This window comes from Lissotriton helveticus, chromosome 3_1 (assembly GCF_964261635.1).
Source record: "Lissotriton helveticus chromosome 3_1, aLisHel1.1, whole genome shotgun sequence".
Lineage (NCBI taxonomy): Eukaryota > Metazoa > Chordata > Amphibia > Caudata > Salamandridae > Lissotriton > Lissotriton helveticus.
The window spans coordinates 543,896,616-543,918,604 of record NC_136061.1 but is presented as its reverse complement, the minus strand read 5'-3'; the positions used below and the strand labels follow the sequence as shown (position 1 = coordinate 543,918,604).

The window sequence follows — 21,989 nt, the reverse complement described above, 5'->3', positions numbered from 1 at the left end:
TATTTCCAGGTGAAACGAATCAAAGGTTCCTAAAATCGCGGTGAAAGGCCCAATGAAAAGGTTGAGATGTCATCTTTCTCTTGCTTGTTACTGTATTTGGGTGTTATAATGGTACTAATTCAGTGAAACCTTTGCCCAGACCGTGTTAACATTTGAGAAAATGACAGAATTATGAAGTAGTACTATCACAAAAAGTGCTACATCAGGTCTCATAATTTGGCTTTTCTTGTCGCAAAATTCAGCCCTCCCCTGCCGCATAATTCCAGTGGCGCTGGTTATGTGGAAGGGCAGTGGAAAGGTTCATGGGAACTTCTATAAGGTGTATAGTATGATCAGTGTCATTTTGATGGTGCTGAGGTGGCACCACCACAAACAATTATGAGGAGAAACATTTGTTTTTCTCTGATCTCTTCAATCACCTTCTTTTTGTTGAGATTGGTGAAAGAGGTTGTATACGTTGAGATGATAGTACCAAATTATTTTAGTTGTGCGCCACCTGTAGTTGCATTTATCAAAGGGATGGTTCATACAGTCATTTTAGGGGTTTTGGAACCTGTTTTGTCAAGCTTATAGCCAAACATGGAGGCATACCTGTCAATCTTGCTGAGTAAATGTTGGATGGAATGCTATGCATTAATGAAGAGAATGTCGTCCACATGCACTGTTGCTTTCTTGGGTAGGTGTTTTATTGCTTTATATGCTTTTAGTTTTGCCCAATTTTCTCTGTACAGTTCTAGTGCTGGGATGAAAAAATGTGACAGTGAGAGCATCTTTGCTTAGTCCCTTTCTAGAGGTTTATTCTACAGTTGCGGATTCAATTGGTGAGGAGTGATGTTTTGGGTCTTTTATGTAAGAGTTTGATGTATTTGATCAGCTTGAGTGGCAAGACCAAACATTGGAGTGCTCTCTGAAGAGATGATGCCATTCAAATCAATCAAAGGCATTTCAGTATAATCCGTTCATCTGATTCTGCTTTGGAGGTATTAGATAGTAGTCTAGTATTAACTGACGTGTCCGGGTACCTTTAACCACTTGGCTGCTAAGGCACATGATGCACTTCCATTGACTTTCCATTGAAATCAATGGAAACTCCATGACGAGTTACCCTTGTCATTAGCACTGAAGGGGTTAAGGAAATCCTGTCTGTGCCCTTCACTACCTCTCTGACTCTCATAGTAGTCTTGGCCAAAAACCGATTGCGAAGCACAACAAGCAGTAGGGATTGCATTGGCAAGTATAAACTTGATGGGGTTTTTACTATTCTTACAAGCTTGACAAAGCTGTTTAACAAAGCCTTAAACATGAAGGTATCCTTCGTGCACCTGTCTCATGCTAGAATAGTGTTTCACTCCAGACTAAGTTACGAGCTTGCGTAAGGAGTGCATGATCAGTGGTGAAAAAAGTTTTTAATTCACACCTTAATGACTCCTTGGATTTGCTACTTCTATTGTAAACTTGACTTTTAGCTGATTGTAACCCAAGAATTGAGGACATAGTTCCTAATAACCATACACTTTTCTAACCTAGGCAGGAGAGCTGCCATAATTTGACTACACCACTTACCTTTGAGCAATTTAGTACACAAGTCTTGCTCTTGTCTCTTGAATTCCATAACAACCGCTGACTCGGTTGCCGTCTAATTTACTAACCTACCAAACACCAGTGGCCTTCATTTCCTGACTTGAACTAATTATCTATGCCCAATTTATCCTCCCAGATGTTCTAATCCTAGGTGACTAATATTGAACCTGAATTACCTAATGAATGCACGGGCTCATCACAATCTCAAAATCGTAACTAACGAACACATTTTTTCCCCAATCCTTGGTACACACTATCTGGAAAGAAAAAAAAACACCCAAGCAATTAGAAAAAAATTGGGATGACACAAACAAAGCTGAAGACAGACCATTACACTAGACCAATGATACTCTTAAAGTACAGCCCAGGGGCTGCATGCTGCCCCCCTGACCTTTACATGCGCCCCCCCGGTAAACAGCACTGTGCTGCGGTTTACACGACTCAACACTAACATTGGGTAGATGTTAAACGAGCAGGCCTTTATTTAAAGGTTAATTAAAGTTGAAGAAAAGTAACAATAGTGTCCTGCACCACAGTAACTTAAACACCTTCGGTTTTAAAAACATATTGCAACAAAAGTGTAATAGTGTGACAGTCTATTAACATTCTAAGTGTATTTCATTAACATGCAGAACTGTTTCGCCTTAGTACATCATATATTATCAGTGCATTGAGATTTTTTTTTTTAAAGTGATAGTTTTCAAACCTGAATTTAGAAACCTTCATTCTTCCCCCACACCCTGCCACCAATGCTAATAGGCAAGTCCATTATGTGCACACTTTGGTTGGCCTGGATTTCCATTATACATCAACACCATTAGTGTTTATTTAATCAAACACAGTATTACAGGGTCCTCCTATATTTGATACTGAAGAAAAAGGAATGAAAGTCAAATAAAACAATTGCCTATGATCACACAATTTGGTTAAGTGGAGAAGCCGGAATTAATCCCAAGTTTTTGGTTTCACGTTGTGCATTTCAGACACTATGCATTACTTCCCCAATACCCACATTAACGCCAACTCCTCCCTCCAAAACCTTTGGCTGCCATACTGCTGACTTCAGTATGGCCCTCGGTCACATCATAGACCAAGCTTTGTGGCCCCTTGGAAAATGTTTGCAAGTACCCCTGCATTAGAGCAAATAAATGCATACCATAATAGAACTATCATGTTAGGAATGCAAACAAATTCCACTCCATTAAGCTACTGTCAACAAGAAGTAATTCATGATAATCATTCAAATTTGACTCAATTCCTACAGCAGTCAATATAAAGATCACTCCTACTCAAGAAATGAAGAATCAATTATCCACTTCCGGTACAAATCAGTTCGATCAGATAGGACATTAGTTGTGGCTCCTCTCTAATTGTCCTTTAGTTACAGGATCCACAGTCTTATCCAAGGAAGATTCCTCTAAATTCTGTCTCCCTCATTTCTGAACAGGGTCTTAAACATATGGCCTCCAGTGAACCCTCAGGCTCACCTACTAGACATCTGTCTACCCCTCCACCTCAAATACTTATGACCCTCCGTGGCAGCCACTGTATGTCAAAGCAATAATTCCTTCTTTTCTGAAGGCATGATTCCTGATGACTAAAAGTGGCAGGTAAGCCCATCCTTTAAAAAAGCAAACCTGAATCCTCATGGACCTGCTAACTCAACATGTTTCCCTTCTACATTACATCCCAAGTTATTAGACAAAGTAGTTATGGCATTGTTCCAGGCCTACATTGAAATTCATGATTTACTAGAGAATACTCATCAGGGCTCTGCTCAGGCTGCTGAACTGAATTTGTCATAACTTTGATGATGGATGATCTTAAACTATTTTGAACGGCAGGGCTTCTAGAAGTTATTCTCATAAATATTTATGCTGCCTTGATACCACAAACCATCAGATACTGTTGCAAAAGCGCATGGAATCTGAGGTTGTAAACCAAGCCTTTCCCTGATTCAAATCCTTCCTAGTAGAATTCAACATATTCAACTCTGCCATGTATCCCCATCCACCACCCTTCTGCGATTTCCTCCTTGCTTTTTTACCAAACCTCTCACTAAAACTACTTAAATGTTTTAATGTGAGTGTGTATATTAATGCTGATGATTCTCGGATTACTGTCAAATTAAAGGATAATGCCCTCAATTCTTCTACATTCTTACCCAATCATCGACATGACAGTTTTGACAGAAAAAAAAAAAATTTAAACCCAGCCAAATCTCGCATTTTGACAATTCCTAACAAACCACTCTTTGAGAACCTACTGTGGCTGCTGCAGTTATTAGTGCCCTCATCCAGTTAGCTATTTGAAATCCGGGTATCCTTTTTTTCAGTATCCTGAGACGCATATTGCCATTTTTAAATCTGGCTCAGACGATAATCACGGGGGCCTTTGTCCATTCCCATCTCGCCTACGCCAATTCAGCCTATCTAAGTCTTTCTGCTTAATATATGAAAAGACTGCAAACAATTCAAAATACCCTTGTGAGATCAGTCTTTGGTCTCCCCAAAAAATTGTAATCCATCTCTATCAATATCAACCAACTTAATTAGCTCCCAGTTTAAAAGATTTTATTCAAAACATCTTGTATGATGTACAAAATGTATCCTGGTACTGCTCCTAACTTTCTGACTTGCTAACATAGCCAACTTTGAAATTCTGTTCTTCAAATACAATTGGGGATGCATAGACTTCAGGATTCAAGGCACAACTTTTGTGGAATTCCATTACCCTCTGAAATCCGCTCCTTGGCTATGCTTTTAAAGTTCAGAAAGGCCTTAAAAACCAGGAGCTTCACCTATGACATTTAATATATTGCCTTTGGCAGTCTTAGCAGTCTCTCATTGCCAAAGCTGTACAGTGACACAAGACTCCTTCAGGAGTGTTAGTTTACTCAATACAAAACCCTATAATTTAATATTAAAACAGTATTATTCCTTTCATTAATCCATACTGATCTTGCGCAACTATTTTAGTAATTATGGGGGCGCTAGAGGGCGCACACGCAGTATGGCCAAACAAATGTGAGGCTCCTGCTGCCTGGATTATTTATCCTATAATTATCCTACAAAACTGTGTCGAGCGATTTACATAAAGCCAAGTCGGAGACCAAGATAAAAAGCACACTCGGTGAAAGTTTGAGGCCAAACGAAGGAGGTAGCAGCAGACGCCGACCGGATTGAAGTTCACCCGGCCCCTGACCTGCTGAGCGGCGGACGAGTAGTACGGATAGACGCGCCAGGCAAGCTCGGGGATTACAGCATGGAGAGAGGGCCGCTAGCTGCAGCGCGAGACAAGAAGCGGGAGAAGCGGAAAAGTCGCACGGAGACGCTGCATGCCTATACCGCTGAAACGGGCTCGGGAGAGACCGGAGTGACGCACAGGGGGGGTACTCACTGGAAGCGCCGCCAGCGGGAAGTAAGAGCGGCTGGGGCACCCAAAACGGGACAGCGAATAATAATTTATGGTGGCGGCTGTGGACGGGTGATCTGAGAGCGCGTGCCATTGCCCAGGAGTACCTTGAAGGGCAGAGAAACTTACACGGAGCACTGCGGGGACGTGATATGCACCACACAGGAGTTGGAGATCTAAGAGAGGGGTGACGGCGGCCCTGGAGGCAGCCGTGGATAGCTGCGGTATACTGCGCCACATTGGGGGAAAGAGACCGCTCGGAACCCGGAGGCACCTGCATAACCTTCCCCTCCTCCCCACCGAGAAACGCGGGCTGCACCGTAGTAAAAACAGGAGCAGACACACTACATGGTGAAGGTCAAGCATTTGGGAGAGGATCATTAAGGCATATACAGTGGGCGCAGACGTTGGTATGCGAGTGATCTGTAAGACTCGGCACGTTGCTGAAGGAGATTGTGGGGTATGCCATAGTCCCTGACACGGAGGGAAGGAGACACGTCACGACCCCCCTGATAAGGAAGTGCTACGAACAGGGGGCACAAGAGCTTAGGAAAGATAATAGTGCTGGTTTGAGGACAAAGGGGGGGATCCAGGCCCCACGTTCCCAAACAAAAGGATAAGATCGCCATTAACGGCAGTGGTTGTACTGGATAGCTTTGTGGGTATATGCGTGTGCAGAGCATAAAGGAAAACTGAGTACACAGCACCCTGGCCTGCTATAAGTGCTGAAGAACTAGCTGGGTATGATAATAAGACTGTTTTGATTGGTGAACTGCTAGGAGAATAGCAGTACCAGGCCAATATTACACCGTTGGGCGTGGTTAAAGACTGCGTTGGTGTGTGTAAATGGCGGATATATACGGGGACAGGATCAGTAACTCTACGACAGTACCACGCCTGTCTTTGGACCTTCCTGAGGCACCTAGCAGCGTGTGGCAGAGAAAGTGACACCCTCATACCCCTGGGCAGCAGGTACTTGTTTTTTTTTTTTTTAAACCTGACACCAGGCAGCTGAAAATAAGCTTTGACGCAGCCAAAAATGCGACCAAACATAAGCAGAGTGATCAGGAGCCTGCAGAGAAAGGAAGGAGGCAATGGAGGTACCACATCGCAAAACACGGACAAGATTAATATACTGCAGGAAATGAGGCAAGGATTTGCGACCGTGGTGGACAAAGTGGATCGAATGTCCTCTAGAATGGACGCCATAGCGCACAAACTGGATGCACACGAGGAACGCATAAAAGAAACGGAACGGCGAATTTCCGACAATGATGACACAACGGCTAGCCACACAGCGCAACTTGCGCGCATGGACAAAATTCTGAGAACCATAGCGGCCAAAATTGAAGATTTGGAAGCCCGCTGCCACAGGAATCACATGTATGTATGTATGTATGTAGACACACTTTTAGAGCGCAACTGTCACCCAAAGGGCATCCTGGCGCTTTGACCGAAACAATAACCTACAGATGTCTAGCGCTACACTGCTCTCGGGAAGAGGTAACTTAAAAGACAAGAGGTCCTGTTTGCACCTTAGGGACAACGGTAAGGAATTCCATAGTTTGGCGGCTGCAAAGCTGAAAGAGCGGCCGCCCATCCTCACCCTCTTTACCCTGGGAATTGTCACCAGGAACGCCGAGGAAGATCTCAAAGGCCTAGCGGTAGAATACCAGGAAAACAGATCCTGCAGCATCTCTGGCCCCAACCCATGCAGGGCTCTAAAAACCAAACAGGAAGATTTATAACAAATCCGTTCTTGAACAGGAAGCCAGTGAAGATCTGAAAGCGCAAGAGAGGAAGAGGCAGACCGTGGTCGTGAAAGGGCCAACTTGGCTGCCATATTCTGCACCCGTTGCAACTTCGAGACCAGGGTTTTTGGGGGGGGGGGGCCAAATGACTTAATCAAACTTATTAGAGGGCGAAAAATATAAATTAAAAAGAATCGGACTGATAGCAGAGCCCTGCGGCACACCCTGATTTACATCTTTTATGGCTGAACGAAAAGGCGGCAGGGCCACAGATTGCTGCCTGTTGCAGAGGTATGAGGCAAGCCAGTCAAGAGCCAGGCCGGTCACCCCGAATTCCCGGAGCCTGCCCAGTAACACCGCATGGTCAACCGTATCGAACGTGGCAGACATGTCGAGCAGCACCAAAAATGCTGCTCTTCCCATGTCAACACGCGATCGCAGGTCGTCCAGGACGGCCACCAAGGCAGACTCCGTACCGTGGTGAGGATTCTGGAGACTACCAACACCGGTAGAATGGAGGAATAGGTGGAGAAAATGTTAACAGCGACGATCGGAGCAGAGGCGTTCTCCCCGCAATTTATTGTAGAACCGGCTCATAGATCCCTCTGGCCGAATCCTGCGCCTGGTGCTCCCCCTAGGCCCATAATTGCACGGTTACTGAATTATCGGGACAGAGATGTGGCCCTACGTGCAGCCAGAAACCAGCAGTCCATGAATTTCGAAGGTAATACTTTTTCGATCTACCCCGACTTCACACTCCTAGTGCAAGAGAAACTAAGGAAATTTGTTGAAGTAAAGATAAAGCTCCGCACGGCACAAATAGACTACGCCCTACTCTAACCGGCGAAATTGCGAGTCACACACCAAGGCAAACAAAGATTTTTCACTAATCCTCACCAAGTGGAAGAATTTCTTCGCACAGTTAAACGTGGGCATCGCAGGAAGGAGGTCATGGCAGCTCCCAGAGACCCTCCCCTGCAAGAGATGAGGAACAGCCTCAGTGACTGTGAACTGGGCGCAGGACGAACACTTCTCTGGACTTGGCAAGTATACATGGTGATGATAGAGATGAATAGGTAAGACTTTTTAATAGGCACTAAATGTTTGAAGAGAGAGTTCCAGGCCCCACTCCACCCTGGGAAGAGGCTCAGACGAAAGACGCTACGGAGGGCCTAGAGGGGGAGATGGATCTGTGTAGCCCTCTAGAAATGTCCCCCAGAGGGCGCACCCCTGGACTGGAACACAGCACACAAGATGCTGTGAACCTAGAGACACTATTGGACTTGTTTTTGGGGGAGGGGAAGGAGGGGAGGGAGGTAAGAAACTTGAATGAAGAGGTTTGCAGAGATACACACCCTATCCTGAATGCATTTTTGGAACATTACAGCACACTATATACCACAAGGGGGCAAGGCACTAGTGAGCTGGATGACTTCCTTGGGGATGAATTGGGTTGGTTGAGCGATGGGCAAAGAACTTTCTTACGTGCGCCATTCAAACTGGACGAGGTGCGGGAGGCAATAATGAGTATGCAGTCTGGCAAGGCCACAGGCACGGATGGAATACCTGTGGAATTCTATAAAACATACATTGACATCATGGCTCCCGTGCTTAGGGAAGTTTATGAAGATGCACTGGATGTAGGGCATCTACCCCCTACTATGAGAGAGGCCCTCATACTGTCACTGTTGAAACCCGGCAAGGCACAGGGTCTATGCGAGTCTTACAGGCCGTTGTCGCTTCTTAACTGTGACGCCAAAATATTGGCCAAACTCATTGCTACTAGATTGAGTCTACTCATGGAAAACTTGATCTTGCCAGATCAATCGGGTTTTGTGCCTGGAAGAGCCACCTCACAATTTTAGAACTCTGTTTGCTGTTTTGAATATGGTATCCCCAGACCTCCCTATGGCAGCGATTTTCTTAGACGCAACCAAGACATTTGACTCCGTGGAGTGGAGTTTTATCTTTGGAGTGATGAGGAGAATGGGGTTCCCGCCTTTATTTTTATCATGGATTAGATTATTATATACCAAACCAGTAGCTAAGATTCTAATTAATGGACACACATCAGAAACATTCGATATTACGAGAGGAACTCCGCAGGGATGCCCATTGTCACCGTTATTGTTTGCGCTAGCTGTGGAACCACTGGCGGCAAAATTGAGGCAATATCACAAGGACCAGACACTGCAATGTTTTCAACGCCAAATCCTTGTATCCCTCTATGCAGATGACATAACTCTGTATGTACGGAACCAGCAACAAAACCTGAATCCAATACTACGAGAATTCATAGTCTTTGGTAGACTTTATGGTGTACAGATTAACTGGGCGAAGTCTAGTCTCATCCTGCTCACGGACGCCACTGTACGCTTTTCGTTAGACTATCCTTTAGAGTTTTGTGCAGATGACCTGAGATACCTAGGGATCAGAATCACGAAAGATAGGGGGTAAGTCCTGAGATTAAATTATGGGATGACCATGACCAAACTGTCCGATAATGTGACACGGTGGGTGGCGTCACTGATCAAAATGGTGATACTGCCGCAACTTCTGTATCTCTTTCTGAATATACCATACTACCCGGGTATGCACTACTTTAAAACGCTCAAGTCAGAGCTGATAAGACTAGTGTGGGGTGGCAAACAGCCCAGATTACAATGGGAGGTAATGATGGGACCCTACTCACAAGGAGGGTTCGGAATACCTGATTTTGAACTTTATTTTACTGCAGCGCAAGCACTCTTTGTATGGTATTGGATTAAACAACCTAGATATATGCCGCAAGTGGCAGCAGAACATTGGCTGGCACACCCTACGCCTAAAGATGGTGCGCTATACATGTCGGTTCGGGTAAAAGATAGACGACCTGATGCACTTCACTGCACGATAGCTGCTTGGCAGAAGATTGCCCGAATGCTTGAGGTACCGTTGTACTCCCCGCTGTTGCCCTTAACGTACCATCCAGACATGACGATACTGCAGGACGACACGTTTCACAACTTTAGACGAAAGAATAATATAGTGTATTGGAGAGACCTGTACCACGAGAGCAAATCTCGTACACTTGACCATATGTGCCCGGTGGAACTAGATGTTTTTTTGTACATTAGACTACCGCAAAGTATAAGATCACTTATTCTTGAGTTCCCGGAGGAGCCCACGGTGCTTGCACCTCTGCAACTCATACTGGAAAGGGCCAGACCTGTGAGACTAGTATCTTTACTATACAAATCAATACACGCCCAGAGAGAGAGGCCGGACACACTCGGTTATACGATGGGGGGAGGAACGAGACACAGCTCTGACAGATGGCCAATGGGAGAATTGCTGCCTACAAACAGAGTTTCAGCGAATAGTAGACTCCGAATTATGCACTACGTTTTTTCACAGACTGTACTACACTCCAGCTAAGATGTGAAGGTTCAAGCTTAGACCAGAAGATAGCTGCGATAGATGTCACGCTGAGGAAGCTGAATTCTTACACTTGGCGTGGGAATGCCCGAGTGTTAAATACTGGAGTCAAGTGTTTAGTGCACTACAACAAATGATGGATACCCTGTTGGAACCAGACCCTCTGTTGGCGATACAAGGGTATTTTAAGCCAATAAAAGCAGAGCATTGTAGATGCATAGCAATAGCGCTGTTAATGGCCAAAAGAAGGATGACCTGCAGATGGGGAAGGGGACGGGCGCCTACATTTAAGACCTGGTTGAATGACCTGATCACGTGTCAGGAGCAGCTAGCCACATATGCGGAACTGCTGCCTATATCCTCCAGACATAATGATATATGGGCCCCACTGACATGCTATCTGATTAATAACCCGAAAGATAAGCTATAACACTACAGTTTGATTACAAGTTGAGTGAAAATGGGTGGTATTACAGGTGGATAGTGTGCTTGAGAAGGGACGGGTGAGGGGTTTGTAGGGGACGCTAAGGCAACACAGATATTGTTATTAGACCGCGCACAAACCTAGGAGCGGAGATGGGGAAACCTACCAAAGAGCATATGATAGATGATGTGTTGTTAAGGATGTATATGGCATTTCAGGTCATTGGTTGCTAGAGCCGGCACAGTAAAGAGATACCAAATGTGATGTTGTTAGACGTATGTCATATGTTACATAGTAAAGTAACTATGTGTACAGCGATCTTGGACCTGCACAGAAATTGTGTTATGATGGTAATGAGAACTATGTATGTGTAATCTGAAAACAATAAACCGAATGTTAAAAAACCCAAACTATTTTAGTAATTATGCAGTTCAGACAGTTTGTCAGAATTTTACATTTTGCATTTCAGGGATACGGGCCGGTAGTTTTGGGTTCACTGTGGACCCTTCTTATGAATTAGAGTGATGGCTGCCTTTGAATCTTCCCTGAGGGTTAGATATTTCACTGAAGTGGTTGTACTGATCCGGAAGTCTGTGCTAATTCAGCTTGGAGGGATTTGATAGAATTTAAGAGGTAGACAGTCCAGGATTTTTGGTGCGGGGGCATTCGTTTATTTTTAAAACTCCAGATGCTGTAGCTGATCTCACCCTGATTTTTGTTGGCTTTGAAGTAGTACAATGTACTGTCTCTAGGGAGCCTGCAACTGTTAGAGGTAAACAAGGAGTTATGGTCCTATTTGGTTGGTTTTATTAACTGGTCTGTATTTGTAGAACTCCTTGAAATTAAATGTATGCTATCTCTGGATCGTGGCCTTTCAGGATACCCTGGTTATTATTAATTGAGATGAATTTTGATTTCCCATTCCTAGCTGTGGTAATTGATTAGGAGCTTCCCTCCCATTACCACCAATGTGGTTGTTGGATTTGATGCTGAGGAGAATGTTCTTTGCTGCATAAGTACACCTCTTACTGAATAACACTAAGTTTGGAGAAGGAAGGTTGCTCAGTTTACAATTTCTGGATCTTTCTTAGCAAAGATTAGTAATTCTTTTGTTGATCCTTAATTGATGTCAAAATTGCAGATTCATTTTAACTAACTATGCTTACCAAGATCTAGTAAAAAAAAAAAAAGTTGCATTTGATTTAACACTTGAAATTAAGGAGAAAATCATAAGTAAGCCACTAATCAGAAACAAAACCATGAATGTAACTCAATGTCTTAAAATTGCTACCACTGGCTTAGGATGACCACAGAGGTTCTTTGTAAACTTTTAAGTTTCCTTTGAATTCATGCAGTAGATTAAACCATTTGCAGTGTGTGTGTATGTATAATCCTGCAGCAGCAACCCGGTTACACATAGCTGCAACATACCACTCAAAAGCTAATTGTAGTCCTGCTTATTTAAATCCAATTTGGTTTTTTTCCACAGGGCTTGTTCCATCCAGCCAGAAAAGTCAGAGATGTCTACTGGAAAATATATAATTCTATTTATATTGGCTCACAGGATGCACTTATTGCGCATTATCCCAGAATCTACAACGACGAAAAGAACACCTACATTCGATATGAACTAGACTACATCTTGTAACTAAATTTAGTCTTGTGATATGTAGAAATTTGTTACTTGCTTAAACTTGCTTCAAATTGATTTATGTAAAAATCTGAAATTCCACATTGGCGTACAGGTGATAGCACCTTCACAGATCTAGATATGCAGTAGCATGCTTTTTAAAATGTGTCCTTGTTTTTGATGTAAACACAAAGCCAGTAGTGACCAAGAAAATGTGATTAAACAGAATACTGGAGGGATTTCACTTTAGATTCATCTTTACGAAGATTCAGACTTCATTCCTTGTATTGAAGGGGGATGTTTATTTGAAAAATAAACATTTGTGTATAAAATACATTTAAGACTCCTTTCCACTTCTGTTTAACCAGCTCACTTTGCATTTCAGCATGTATTCAAATCTTTAATTGTTTTACTTGCAGATTGAAAGCCTTTGAATATTCCAGGTGCAATGCTTGATCTGGAAAATATATGCAGGAGCTTTCCCACACCGAAATTTGGTGTTGGCTCTGTCTCAACATCAAAGTGGAGGAAGCATGATGTCAGCAGAGCCATATAACACCAGGACCGGTGCCATAATTGCTGTTCTGTTTTTTATTTCATGCCTTTTAACTCAATCCAAAGTTTCATTCTCCTTGTGAGGAGATTGTCTCTACTGCACCAAAGAAGGACTTTTCATTGTGAGACAATGTCCCCACCTAAGTGCTCGGGCTTTAAGCCTTGTCAACATTGTGAAGGGTAGATTTCCAACACAGACCTGTGCAATGACTGACTGGATTAGTTTGAGGCATGACACGTAGTGCAACATCGGTCTACAAATGCACCCTACGGCCAGCTTTTTATGGCTCACTCTAAAGAAGGACTTGGGAGCCATCTGCAAACGTGATGACAGCCGAGGGCGTGAACGAGGTTAAGGTCTCTTTTAAGATCCTCAACCTTGACCAAGTTTTCAAGGGAGAAAAATTATCACAAGATGAAGCACTCTTCTTCTATCTCACACCCTTCCAAAAGTGCAGGTAAGATACCTCTGGCTCAATCTATACTGTATTTGGTGGTGAGTTCTCCAGCGCTGATCCAGTTAGTTCCAGAATGGCACTGTCTTCACCACTCTCCTCAACACCACTTCCTCCACGAATACCTGGGTATTAGTGAATTGTGCACATACTTTGGGGGTGAGAGCAGATGCCATGGGGCTTGGACAGCAGGGCCCAGTGCACTACGGAGTTGAGAAACAAGCAGCATCAGTCTAAATACCTGTGTGGATTGTTTGAGGAAATGATCATACAAAAAGGTAATTTCCTACACACAGGATAATCCAGCTAGAGAGTACCCATTTTGACTTATTTAACTTGCCTATAAATCTCTAGTGTATAGTACAAGAAGCACACAGGACTACTAATTTAAATGTCACTAGTGGAGTGCAGTACTTAATTGTGCCAACACTGCAGTGACCAGGTGAAAACATGACTTTAGGCCTGCCATTGCAGTTTAGTTGGTTAGCTTAAAAGCTGGCAACTCAACATGGCAAAATAAAATCTTTTTTCGAGTTTGAATCCTAATATGAACAAGCCACCCCTAGGGATGAACTTGGTAGCCCATCAGGTGTTTAATATTTAAAAGGGGGCCTGTCTTCAGGCGTCTAGATGGCGGGAGCACTTTAGAAGTACTCTGGACACCCTCCGTAATTTTCCACTTAAGTGCCCACATCATTAACCTCCTGAACACCACCTTGCCAACTGAGGTCGGCGAGGGCCCCTGATTGAGGCTGCGGATCTTGCTAGCCATAGCTCATTGCTGCTGGGTCTGTGCCCTCAGTCTGTGGGCGGCCTTCTATACCCCTAGCCAGGAACTTTAATCAGTGGAACAGCGTAGACTTGGCCACCGGCCCAGTGTGCTTCTGTGGCTTGGCGGGACCCAGTGGTGCAGCTGAGGATTTTGAGGAGCCTATATCTGGCCACCATAGTCTTGCTCTTGTCTCCAACACCTGGGGCTGACGTAAAGTAAAGTAAATAAAGTCCACATTTGTAAAGCGCACAATCACCCGTAAGGGTCTCTAGGCGCTGGGGGGCCGTCGGGAAGATTAAGCGAGCTATTGCCCAGAGTCACATGGTGCTGGGCTGACCTGCTGCCGGAGCCGGGGATCGAACCGTGGTCCCCAGATTCCAGCGTCAGTCGCCCTGGCCGCGGCGCCACACCTCTTCCACGTGGGGGTAGGGCCTGTGCCACTGAGCCTGCAGAAGTCATGGGGGAAGACAAGACACACCTTTAGGAAGCTGGCTCTGTGCACACTATACCTCAATTTGATATAGTATATACAGTCCAGTGGAACCCCAAATGTAGGCAGAGGTAAAAGTAGATAGCACCTGTGAGAAAGAGCCCTCTTTCTGCATGGTTGCCCCAACTTTTTGCTAAATTGCTGATGTACTTTGACTGCGTGTGCCCTGGGCTCCTGCTAATCCGGTACCCAGGGCCTTTGTACTTTCCCTAAAACTGCATTGAAACCTAAACCTAATTGACATTTCTGGCCACAGGTCAGCCTCTGGTAAATGGTAACACAGGTACCCAGGGCACTGTGACCAGAGAAGGCATCTGAGGGCTGCAGCACTTATTTTGCCACCCTTAGAGGTCCTGTACCCGAACACTGACACACCGCCTTTGCAGGCTTGCGTGTCTTGGTGCAGAACAAAGTGAAGAGTAGACATGGCACACATCCCTGTGTACCATGCCTACAACCCACTACCTTGCATAGATCAGTCACCCCTCTAGCAGGATGCACTATACCAGTGGTGAGGGTACGGGTGCATGAGCCCTGTAGCCCTACAGTGTCTAAGTCCATTCTTAGACATTGTAAGTGTAGTGCTGCTATTAAGAGTATATGGTGCTGGGAGTTTGTCATTACGAATTCCACAGCTCCATAATGGTTGCACTGAAAACTGAGAAGTTTGGCATCAAACTTCTCAGCACATTAAACCCACACTGATGCCAATGAAAAATGCACCCAGGGGCCATCTTAGAGATGCTCCTTGAAATCTAACCTACCACTAGTGTCCAGGCTGTGTGACTGCTTTCAGCTGCCACCACCAGACATGTTTCTGGACCTCTGAGTCGAGAGCCTGCTGCTCTCTGGGGCCTGAAACAATGCACATCCTGGGACAAGGTGCCAAGCCTCCTCCCCCAGGCTGGGCAGGGTTCATGATGGGGTAGCATCAAAGGTTTGCCGCCTTTGTGAGATTCCCCAGGCCACTTGCTGCTCTCAGCAACTGGTCCCAACTGGTTCTGACCCCCACTTTGGGCGGGAGAACCAGTGGGAAAAACAAGTGAGGAAGAGAGGTGTGCCCACCTCTGCCAACTCCACTCAGGTGGGGGAGTCGAGGTGAAGCACAAGTCTCAGTCCATGCCATCTTGAAGATGGGGGACTCAGCCAACCAGGGACAGGCTCATGCCCCCCTCCCACTGGAGGGTGGCATAATAGGGGGTGTACCCACCCCGGGATGGGACCCATTGGTCCCTGCCTTTTACCTACCTTTAACGCCCCATAATCTTGTATACAGGGGCACCCCTGAACTTTGCTTCCTCAGACAAGAACCTGCAATAAGAAAAGAAGGACCGAACAGTCGTGCCGAAGCTAACAAGATGAAGACGCCCACTGACTTGACCCCAGCCCTACTGGCCTGTCTCCACCTTAAACCTGCTCCTGCAAAATCCCGGTGTGTCCTGCAGCCAGCAACCTTGAAAACCCTGGAGGACCAGACTGTCGTCAAGCGCAACGTCTTGGTCTCCCGTGAACACTGGATTTGTTCACTTGCAACCTTAGACTCCAGCTGGACACGTGAATCCACCCCACTCTGCACCGCCCATCCACGGCCCGAGCTCGAGTGGACAAACACCACGAGGAGATCACCCCCGCATTTGACACTGGATCCGGTAACCCCTGACCTGCCTCCAGCCGACACCTGCAGCCTAAATCCAGAAGGCCCCTTTAACCGCGACCGGGAGCTGGTAAGAAGATCCGATCCCAAAAGGCACCCCTGCACCCGACACCCCACAGCTTGGTGTGCCCAAACCGACGGTGCCTAACCAACCCCTAACTTACCTCTCGAAGTGGGGGTCGCACCCAGAAGACCTGCGTCTCCCTGCCTGCAGTGTTTTTGCAAACCAGAGGTTCTCCACTAAAACCAACAGGGCATCTGACGTCGAAACAGCACCCTGCACCCGGCCGCCCTAGTGCCACTGAGGGTGCACCTTTAGTGCTACTTTGTTTCCCCATTTGCCCGGAGCTAAAGTCCAGTAGCTTTGCTCCCACAACCCAGTGGCCTGCTTGTCAGCAGCAACCAACCGGAGGCCCCCTAAACCCTATTGGATAGCATCAATCAATCAATCAATCATGCCATTTGTATAGCGCACTACTCACCCGGGAGGGTCTCAAGGCGCTTGGGGAGAGGGGTATGCTACTGCTCGAACAGCCAGGTCTTGAGTTGTTTCCTGAAGGCGAGATGGTCCTGGGTCAGCCGAAGGTGGATGGGGAGGGAGTTCCAAGTCTTGGCAGCCAGGTAAGAGAAGAATCTTCCTCCGGCGGTGGCTCTTCGGATGCGTGGTACGGCTGCGAGGGCGAGGCTGGTGGACCGTAGCTGGCGGGTGGGCGTGTAGAAGGTCTGGCGGTCGTTGAGGTACTTGGGGCCCAGGTCGTGGAGAGACTTGTGTGCGAGGAGCCGGAACGTGATCCTCTTGTCGATGGTGAGCCAGTGCAGGTTCCTCAGGTGGCTGGAGATGTGGCTGCGTCGGGGGACATCCAGGATGAGTCGGGCGGAGGCGTTCTGGATGCGCTGGAGTCTTTTCTGTAGCTTGGCTGTGGTTCCGGCGTAGAGGGCGTTTCCGTAGTCCAGTCGGCTGGTGACGAGTGCCTGGGTGACAGTCTTCCTGGTCTCGGTCGGGATCCAGCGGAAGATCTTGCGAAGCATACGCAGGGTGTTGAAGCACGATGAGGAGACGGCGTTGACTTGTCTGGTCATCGAGAGGGAGGGGTCCAGGATGAAGCCCAGGTTGCGTGCGTGGTCGGTTGGCTTGGGTGCGATGCCCAGGGCTGGGGGCCACCAGGAGTCGTCCCAGGCGGAGGGCGAAGATCCCAGGATGAGGACTTCCGTCTTGTCCGAGTTCAGTTTCAGGCGGCTGTCCTTCATCGACTCGGCGACGTCTTTCATCCCTTCGTGTAGGCAGGTTCTGGCGGTGTCGGGGTCTCTGGTGAGGGAGAGGATCAGCTGGGTGTCGTCGGCGTAAGAGATGATGTTGAGGTTGTGCTGGCGTGCGATCGCTGCGAGAGGTTTCATGTAGATGTTGAAGAGGGAGGGGCTGAGTGAAGATCCTTGCGGGACGCCGCAGATGACTTCGGTGGCCTCTGAGCGAAACGTGGGGAGGCGGACTCTGTGTTCTTCCTTAGCATTCGGCACCCGGCAACCCTAGTGCTGCTGAGGGTGTAACAAGTGCATCCTTGACCCTGGGGGACCCTTTAGTCTGCCCCCAGAACCTCAACTCCCACTACCAAATACTTGCCTCAAAACCGATAACACTATTTTCCTCCATAGGATAACATTGACTGTTGAGTTTGAGAAAGTAAAATTCTCTAAAATTTCATAATCTAACAAACTATTTTACTTAACTGTTTTCAGGAAATGTCCAGAGTAGTATGTAGGTATACTACTCTGTGTAAGCCTAGTAATCTCAAAAGTTACTTGCTATTTTACTGAAAAGCCTATTCAGGTCTATGTAAGTATTGCATTTCTCTGCATCCATACTGTAAATCAAATCAAAGTGCATATACAATTATCATTCAAACTGTATTTCAATTGCATTACTACTGTAAAAGTACGTATTGCTTACCTGTGCCAGGCTTGCTTGGTTCTAGAAAATAAAATAACTAAAAGAATATTTTTATACAAAAATTGGTCTGAAGTTCAGTCTTTGAGTGTGAATTCATTTGCTGACTGAGTGTGTACAGCACTGTCCTCTGATAGTGCCTTACTGCTCGACCACACTACCACAAATAGAGAGTAAGGTTCTATCTTACTTTACCTCTGCCTACCTTTGGGGATCCACTGGACTCTGTCACCTTACTCTATTTGTGGTAGTCTGGGTGAGCAGTAAGGCTTTATCAGAGCTTAGTATTAAGCATTTGTTATACTCACTCGGGCAGCAAATGATGTCACACGCTCAGACTTATCTAAGACCAATTTGTTTGTATCAGATTATTTCTTAGAGCCAAGCCTGGTGCAGGTAAGCGAAATAATGCTTTGCAAAATCTAATGCAATGTTTTATAATTGAATGCAGGTTCAAATGTAGTTGATTGAATTACAGGTAAGTCAATGTTTCGAAATGGCTTTTCAGTTTTGCAATGTGAATCTTTTCTGGATTCACTATGATGTGCATTATTCTGCTATCTAGTGGTTGGACCTTGAATTGCATTTCTTTTTTTTTTTTTTTTTAATGGCATGGTGGACGTCGACATACCACCATTTGATGTCCGTCTGTGACGTCAAAGTGCTTCCTCCGGAAGCTCCTACATTTGGTCGCCATCTTCAGATTTGTTTTTTTCCGCCGTTGACTCTGGATCGAAATGGAAGGAGCTCCAGAACTTTGGAGAGAAGAATCCACGGAAAATATCAGGAAAAGCTGGAAATCAACTTTATGGACACACTGGCCTTCAAGACTGTGAACCGGGACACAGAGAACGGGAAAAACACTGAAATGTTGACGTCCTACGGAGAATGCGCATGCAGGGCGCTGTAATGGACAAGACACTATTCAAGTTATGCGACAGTTGCCACCACAAGTACACACAGAAGGATCAGCATCCGGTCTGTAACCTTTGCCTGCCGACCACCGAAGCGAAGATTGCAACTAAGACTTTAAGGGTGAGGAGAGAGGCAGAGAAGAGCAAATTATAACATGCAGGGCAAGGACCACCACCGTCGCTTCGAGACCTGGGCCTTTCCAGCGAGGAAGAGGACAACATCGCCGAAGGGCCCGAAGGCGAGGAGGACGCTCGCGTCCAAGTAGTTGACTAAAAGAAAACTCCGAAAGAGGTAAGGGAAACAGCGATCCCTAGACAGTCGGCCGACCCACGAAAGAGCGACTCGAAGTCCTCAAACAGCCTTGCATAAAAACATTCGACGACCGCAAGTACGTCCTAGGACAAATAGTCCGTTGATTCCTTTGACAACGACTCCCAGATGCCCTCAATAAAACAAAGTTGCTGAAGAGCAGTCATGAGAAGAATCCTCTGTCGAAAAAAGGGGTGAAACAAACTTCGACGTTGACGAACGCCAAGAGAAGGCTCAAAAATCTCTACGCCGAAGCACATGCGTCTGAGCTAGAAAAGAAAGAGGAGGTTTGAGGCCGAAATGCCAAGTATCTTGCAACTCAGGAAGGATTTAGTCTAAACAATGAAGAAATTCAAAATTCCGTAAAACTTTCTACGCAACACAAAAAATACGTTGAACTAGAGATAGATGCAACACCAGAACCGGCAGACGAAGAGGAGAAAGAAGACTACTACTTCGAGGCCGAGGGAGAAGAAGAGGACCAAATCTATCACGGTTAGGCTACCTTGGAGACAAAAGACCTGCAGTGGCAAGATCTTGACGCAGACTTTCCAGAAGAAGGGGTAGACTCATAACCTTCGAGGCCCGCACCCCCCGATGACATTTGGATGTACAATTGGGTGATAAAGAAGGCTGCAGACACTTAAGCAGTGCTCGTAGAGGAAGAAAAAAGCACAATCTTGTTTTCTCCTAGAGACTTTGCTGCGCACACGGACAAGTAGTCAATTCTTTCCCAAGCTGCCAAGTGTGCTGGACCAGGGAAATGAGGCTTTTAAAGAACCTGCCACATGCAAGGCTGTAACACCAATGTTTGAGAAGAAATGCAAACACTCCTCCAAGGACCCAATGTATATCAGGGGTTCAGTGCTGGCTGACTCTATGGTAGCTTCCACAGCTAAGAAAAGAGCTAATGTACCCACTAATGTAGGACCACTACCAGACAAAGCACAAGAGAATGGTTCTCACTGGAAGAAAGATGGAAAGAAGCGCCGCAATTCAGTGTCGCATAGCAAATTCAAATGCATTGATCAATAGACATGCATACCAGCACTGGGAGGAGGTAGGTGAACTGCTGAAACATCTGCCGATCAATGATGAGCAACTATTTGGAACAGCTGTGGATGATAAATTAAACCAGTTGAAAAAGGAAAATGAAACTGCAAGGTCCATGGGGCAAGACAATTCAGAGGTATGCAGAGGGGGACACCATCATGGACATCAGCAGGCTGGGGTAACCACCAGCCAGTAGCCTCACACCAAACTTTTCATCTGATAGTTCTACGTTAAGGAATCTGTGGCTAGTAGTCTATCTCCAGGCGTGAGACTGGATCCGGAAAAGTTTTTTGCCATAGCATCCCTGCGCGCCTATGTCAGTTTTTTCCTTTTCCGCGTGCAACGTGGATCCGGTCTTTGTATCTGGCCTGTTTGGGCCTTTTTTTTCTTCCATTGTGATATCTTTTGGTGGAGCAGTGTGCGAATGCCTTCGTGCTTTAAGACTTCGTGTGGGCGCCTTATGTCTGCGACGGACCCTCACCTCATTTGCATGTAGTGTTTAGGGGAAGATCACGGCACCACGGATTGTGCCAACAGTTGAAGCTGAAGTCGCGGCGGGAGCGCCGGATGAAACTACTCTCAGCGAGTCTCTCAAGGTCTGCTTCATCCCCTCGGTCAGCCTCGGCAGAAGCTTTCAGAAGCGGCCGTCGTCTGCGTCCTCATCCCTTTCCGATGTCGCACGAGCATTGCTCCACGGTGGGTAAGTGTTGCAGCTTGTCCCTGAGGGCTGGTATTCGGCCTGCCAGGGTCGTGGGCTCTCCGTGGGTGATGCAGCCCCACATGTCGTCCTCCTATCCACCGTTTCCCGGTGAGGGTGTCGAGAGCCCAGATAGACCTATGCGGCGGCTTTGCAGGCCTCGCTGGCATCTCCTCCATCCCCTCCTGGGAAGTCAGCGGATCCCTTGCATTGCGCAGGGCCCTCCGTGGCGTCGTTGGTGGCTCCAGCGCCAACTGGCTCGGCTCCAGGCTTGGAGGTTGTGGTGCGGCCCTTCGGGGGGGTCCCTCTTTAGGACCACGGCACCTCTGCCTTGCCGCAAACTCCCGCGGGAGTTCCTGTGGTGTCGCAGGTCGCCCTGGCTCGGGTCGCATCCCCGACGTGAGGTGCTTCGGCCTCCCTGGCCTTGCCCTTTGTTCTTTTGAGTGAATGGGCTTCTTCTTTCTTCCCACGTCCCTCTTGGGGTCGGTGGTGTTCTGTTTGTGGGGGTTCCCTCCCTTGCCTGGGAGGAAGGGGCTCTTCGCCCTCTCCATTGGACTAGTCCCCTGTGGGCCCCTCTGTTATGTCCGGGCTGGTGGGGTCCTTCCACAGACCCTCCTCCCCTGTCCGTATGGCTAGGGTATCTATTCTACGTTAAGTAATCTGCAACTAGTAGTCTCTATCAGATGTACGAGTTATCTTAATAATAATACCTTAATGATGTATCTGGTCGAGACTGTTCTAGTCGCATATTCCTTCACGGCCCGCCCTTCCTCCCCGTTCTGCGCAGACCCTTTGGCTTGCCCTTCTGCACACTCCTCCCGGTGGATGGCTATGAGTGCGTACATTCTTTTGCTCTTTGACAAGACGTTGTCTTGCTTTTTGTTCCTTCCTCTTCTTTGGCACTGTAGAGGCTGGGTCTATAGGTACTCC

General features: G+C 46.6%; 1 protein-coding gene across 2 annotated transcripts in view; it reads left to right on the top strand.

Annotated features, from left to right (window-relative positions):
- SF3B1 (splicing factor 3b subunit 1) overlaps positions 1-12,553 on the top strand; it is a 316,805-nt gene extending 304,252 nt beyond the window's left edge. For both annotated transcript variants that reach the window (XM_078680435.1, XM_078680436.1), the window contains exon 25: positions 12,077-12,553. In XM_078680435.1, the coding sequence (XP_078536561.1) occupies positions 12,077-12,235 (159 nt within the window). In that variant the 3' untranslated portion in view covers positions 12,236-12,553. The remainder of the gene's footprint in view (positions 1-12,076) is intronic.
- Positions 12,554-21,989: the final 9,436 nt, after the last annotated feature.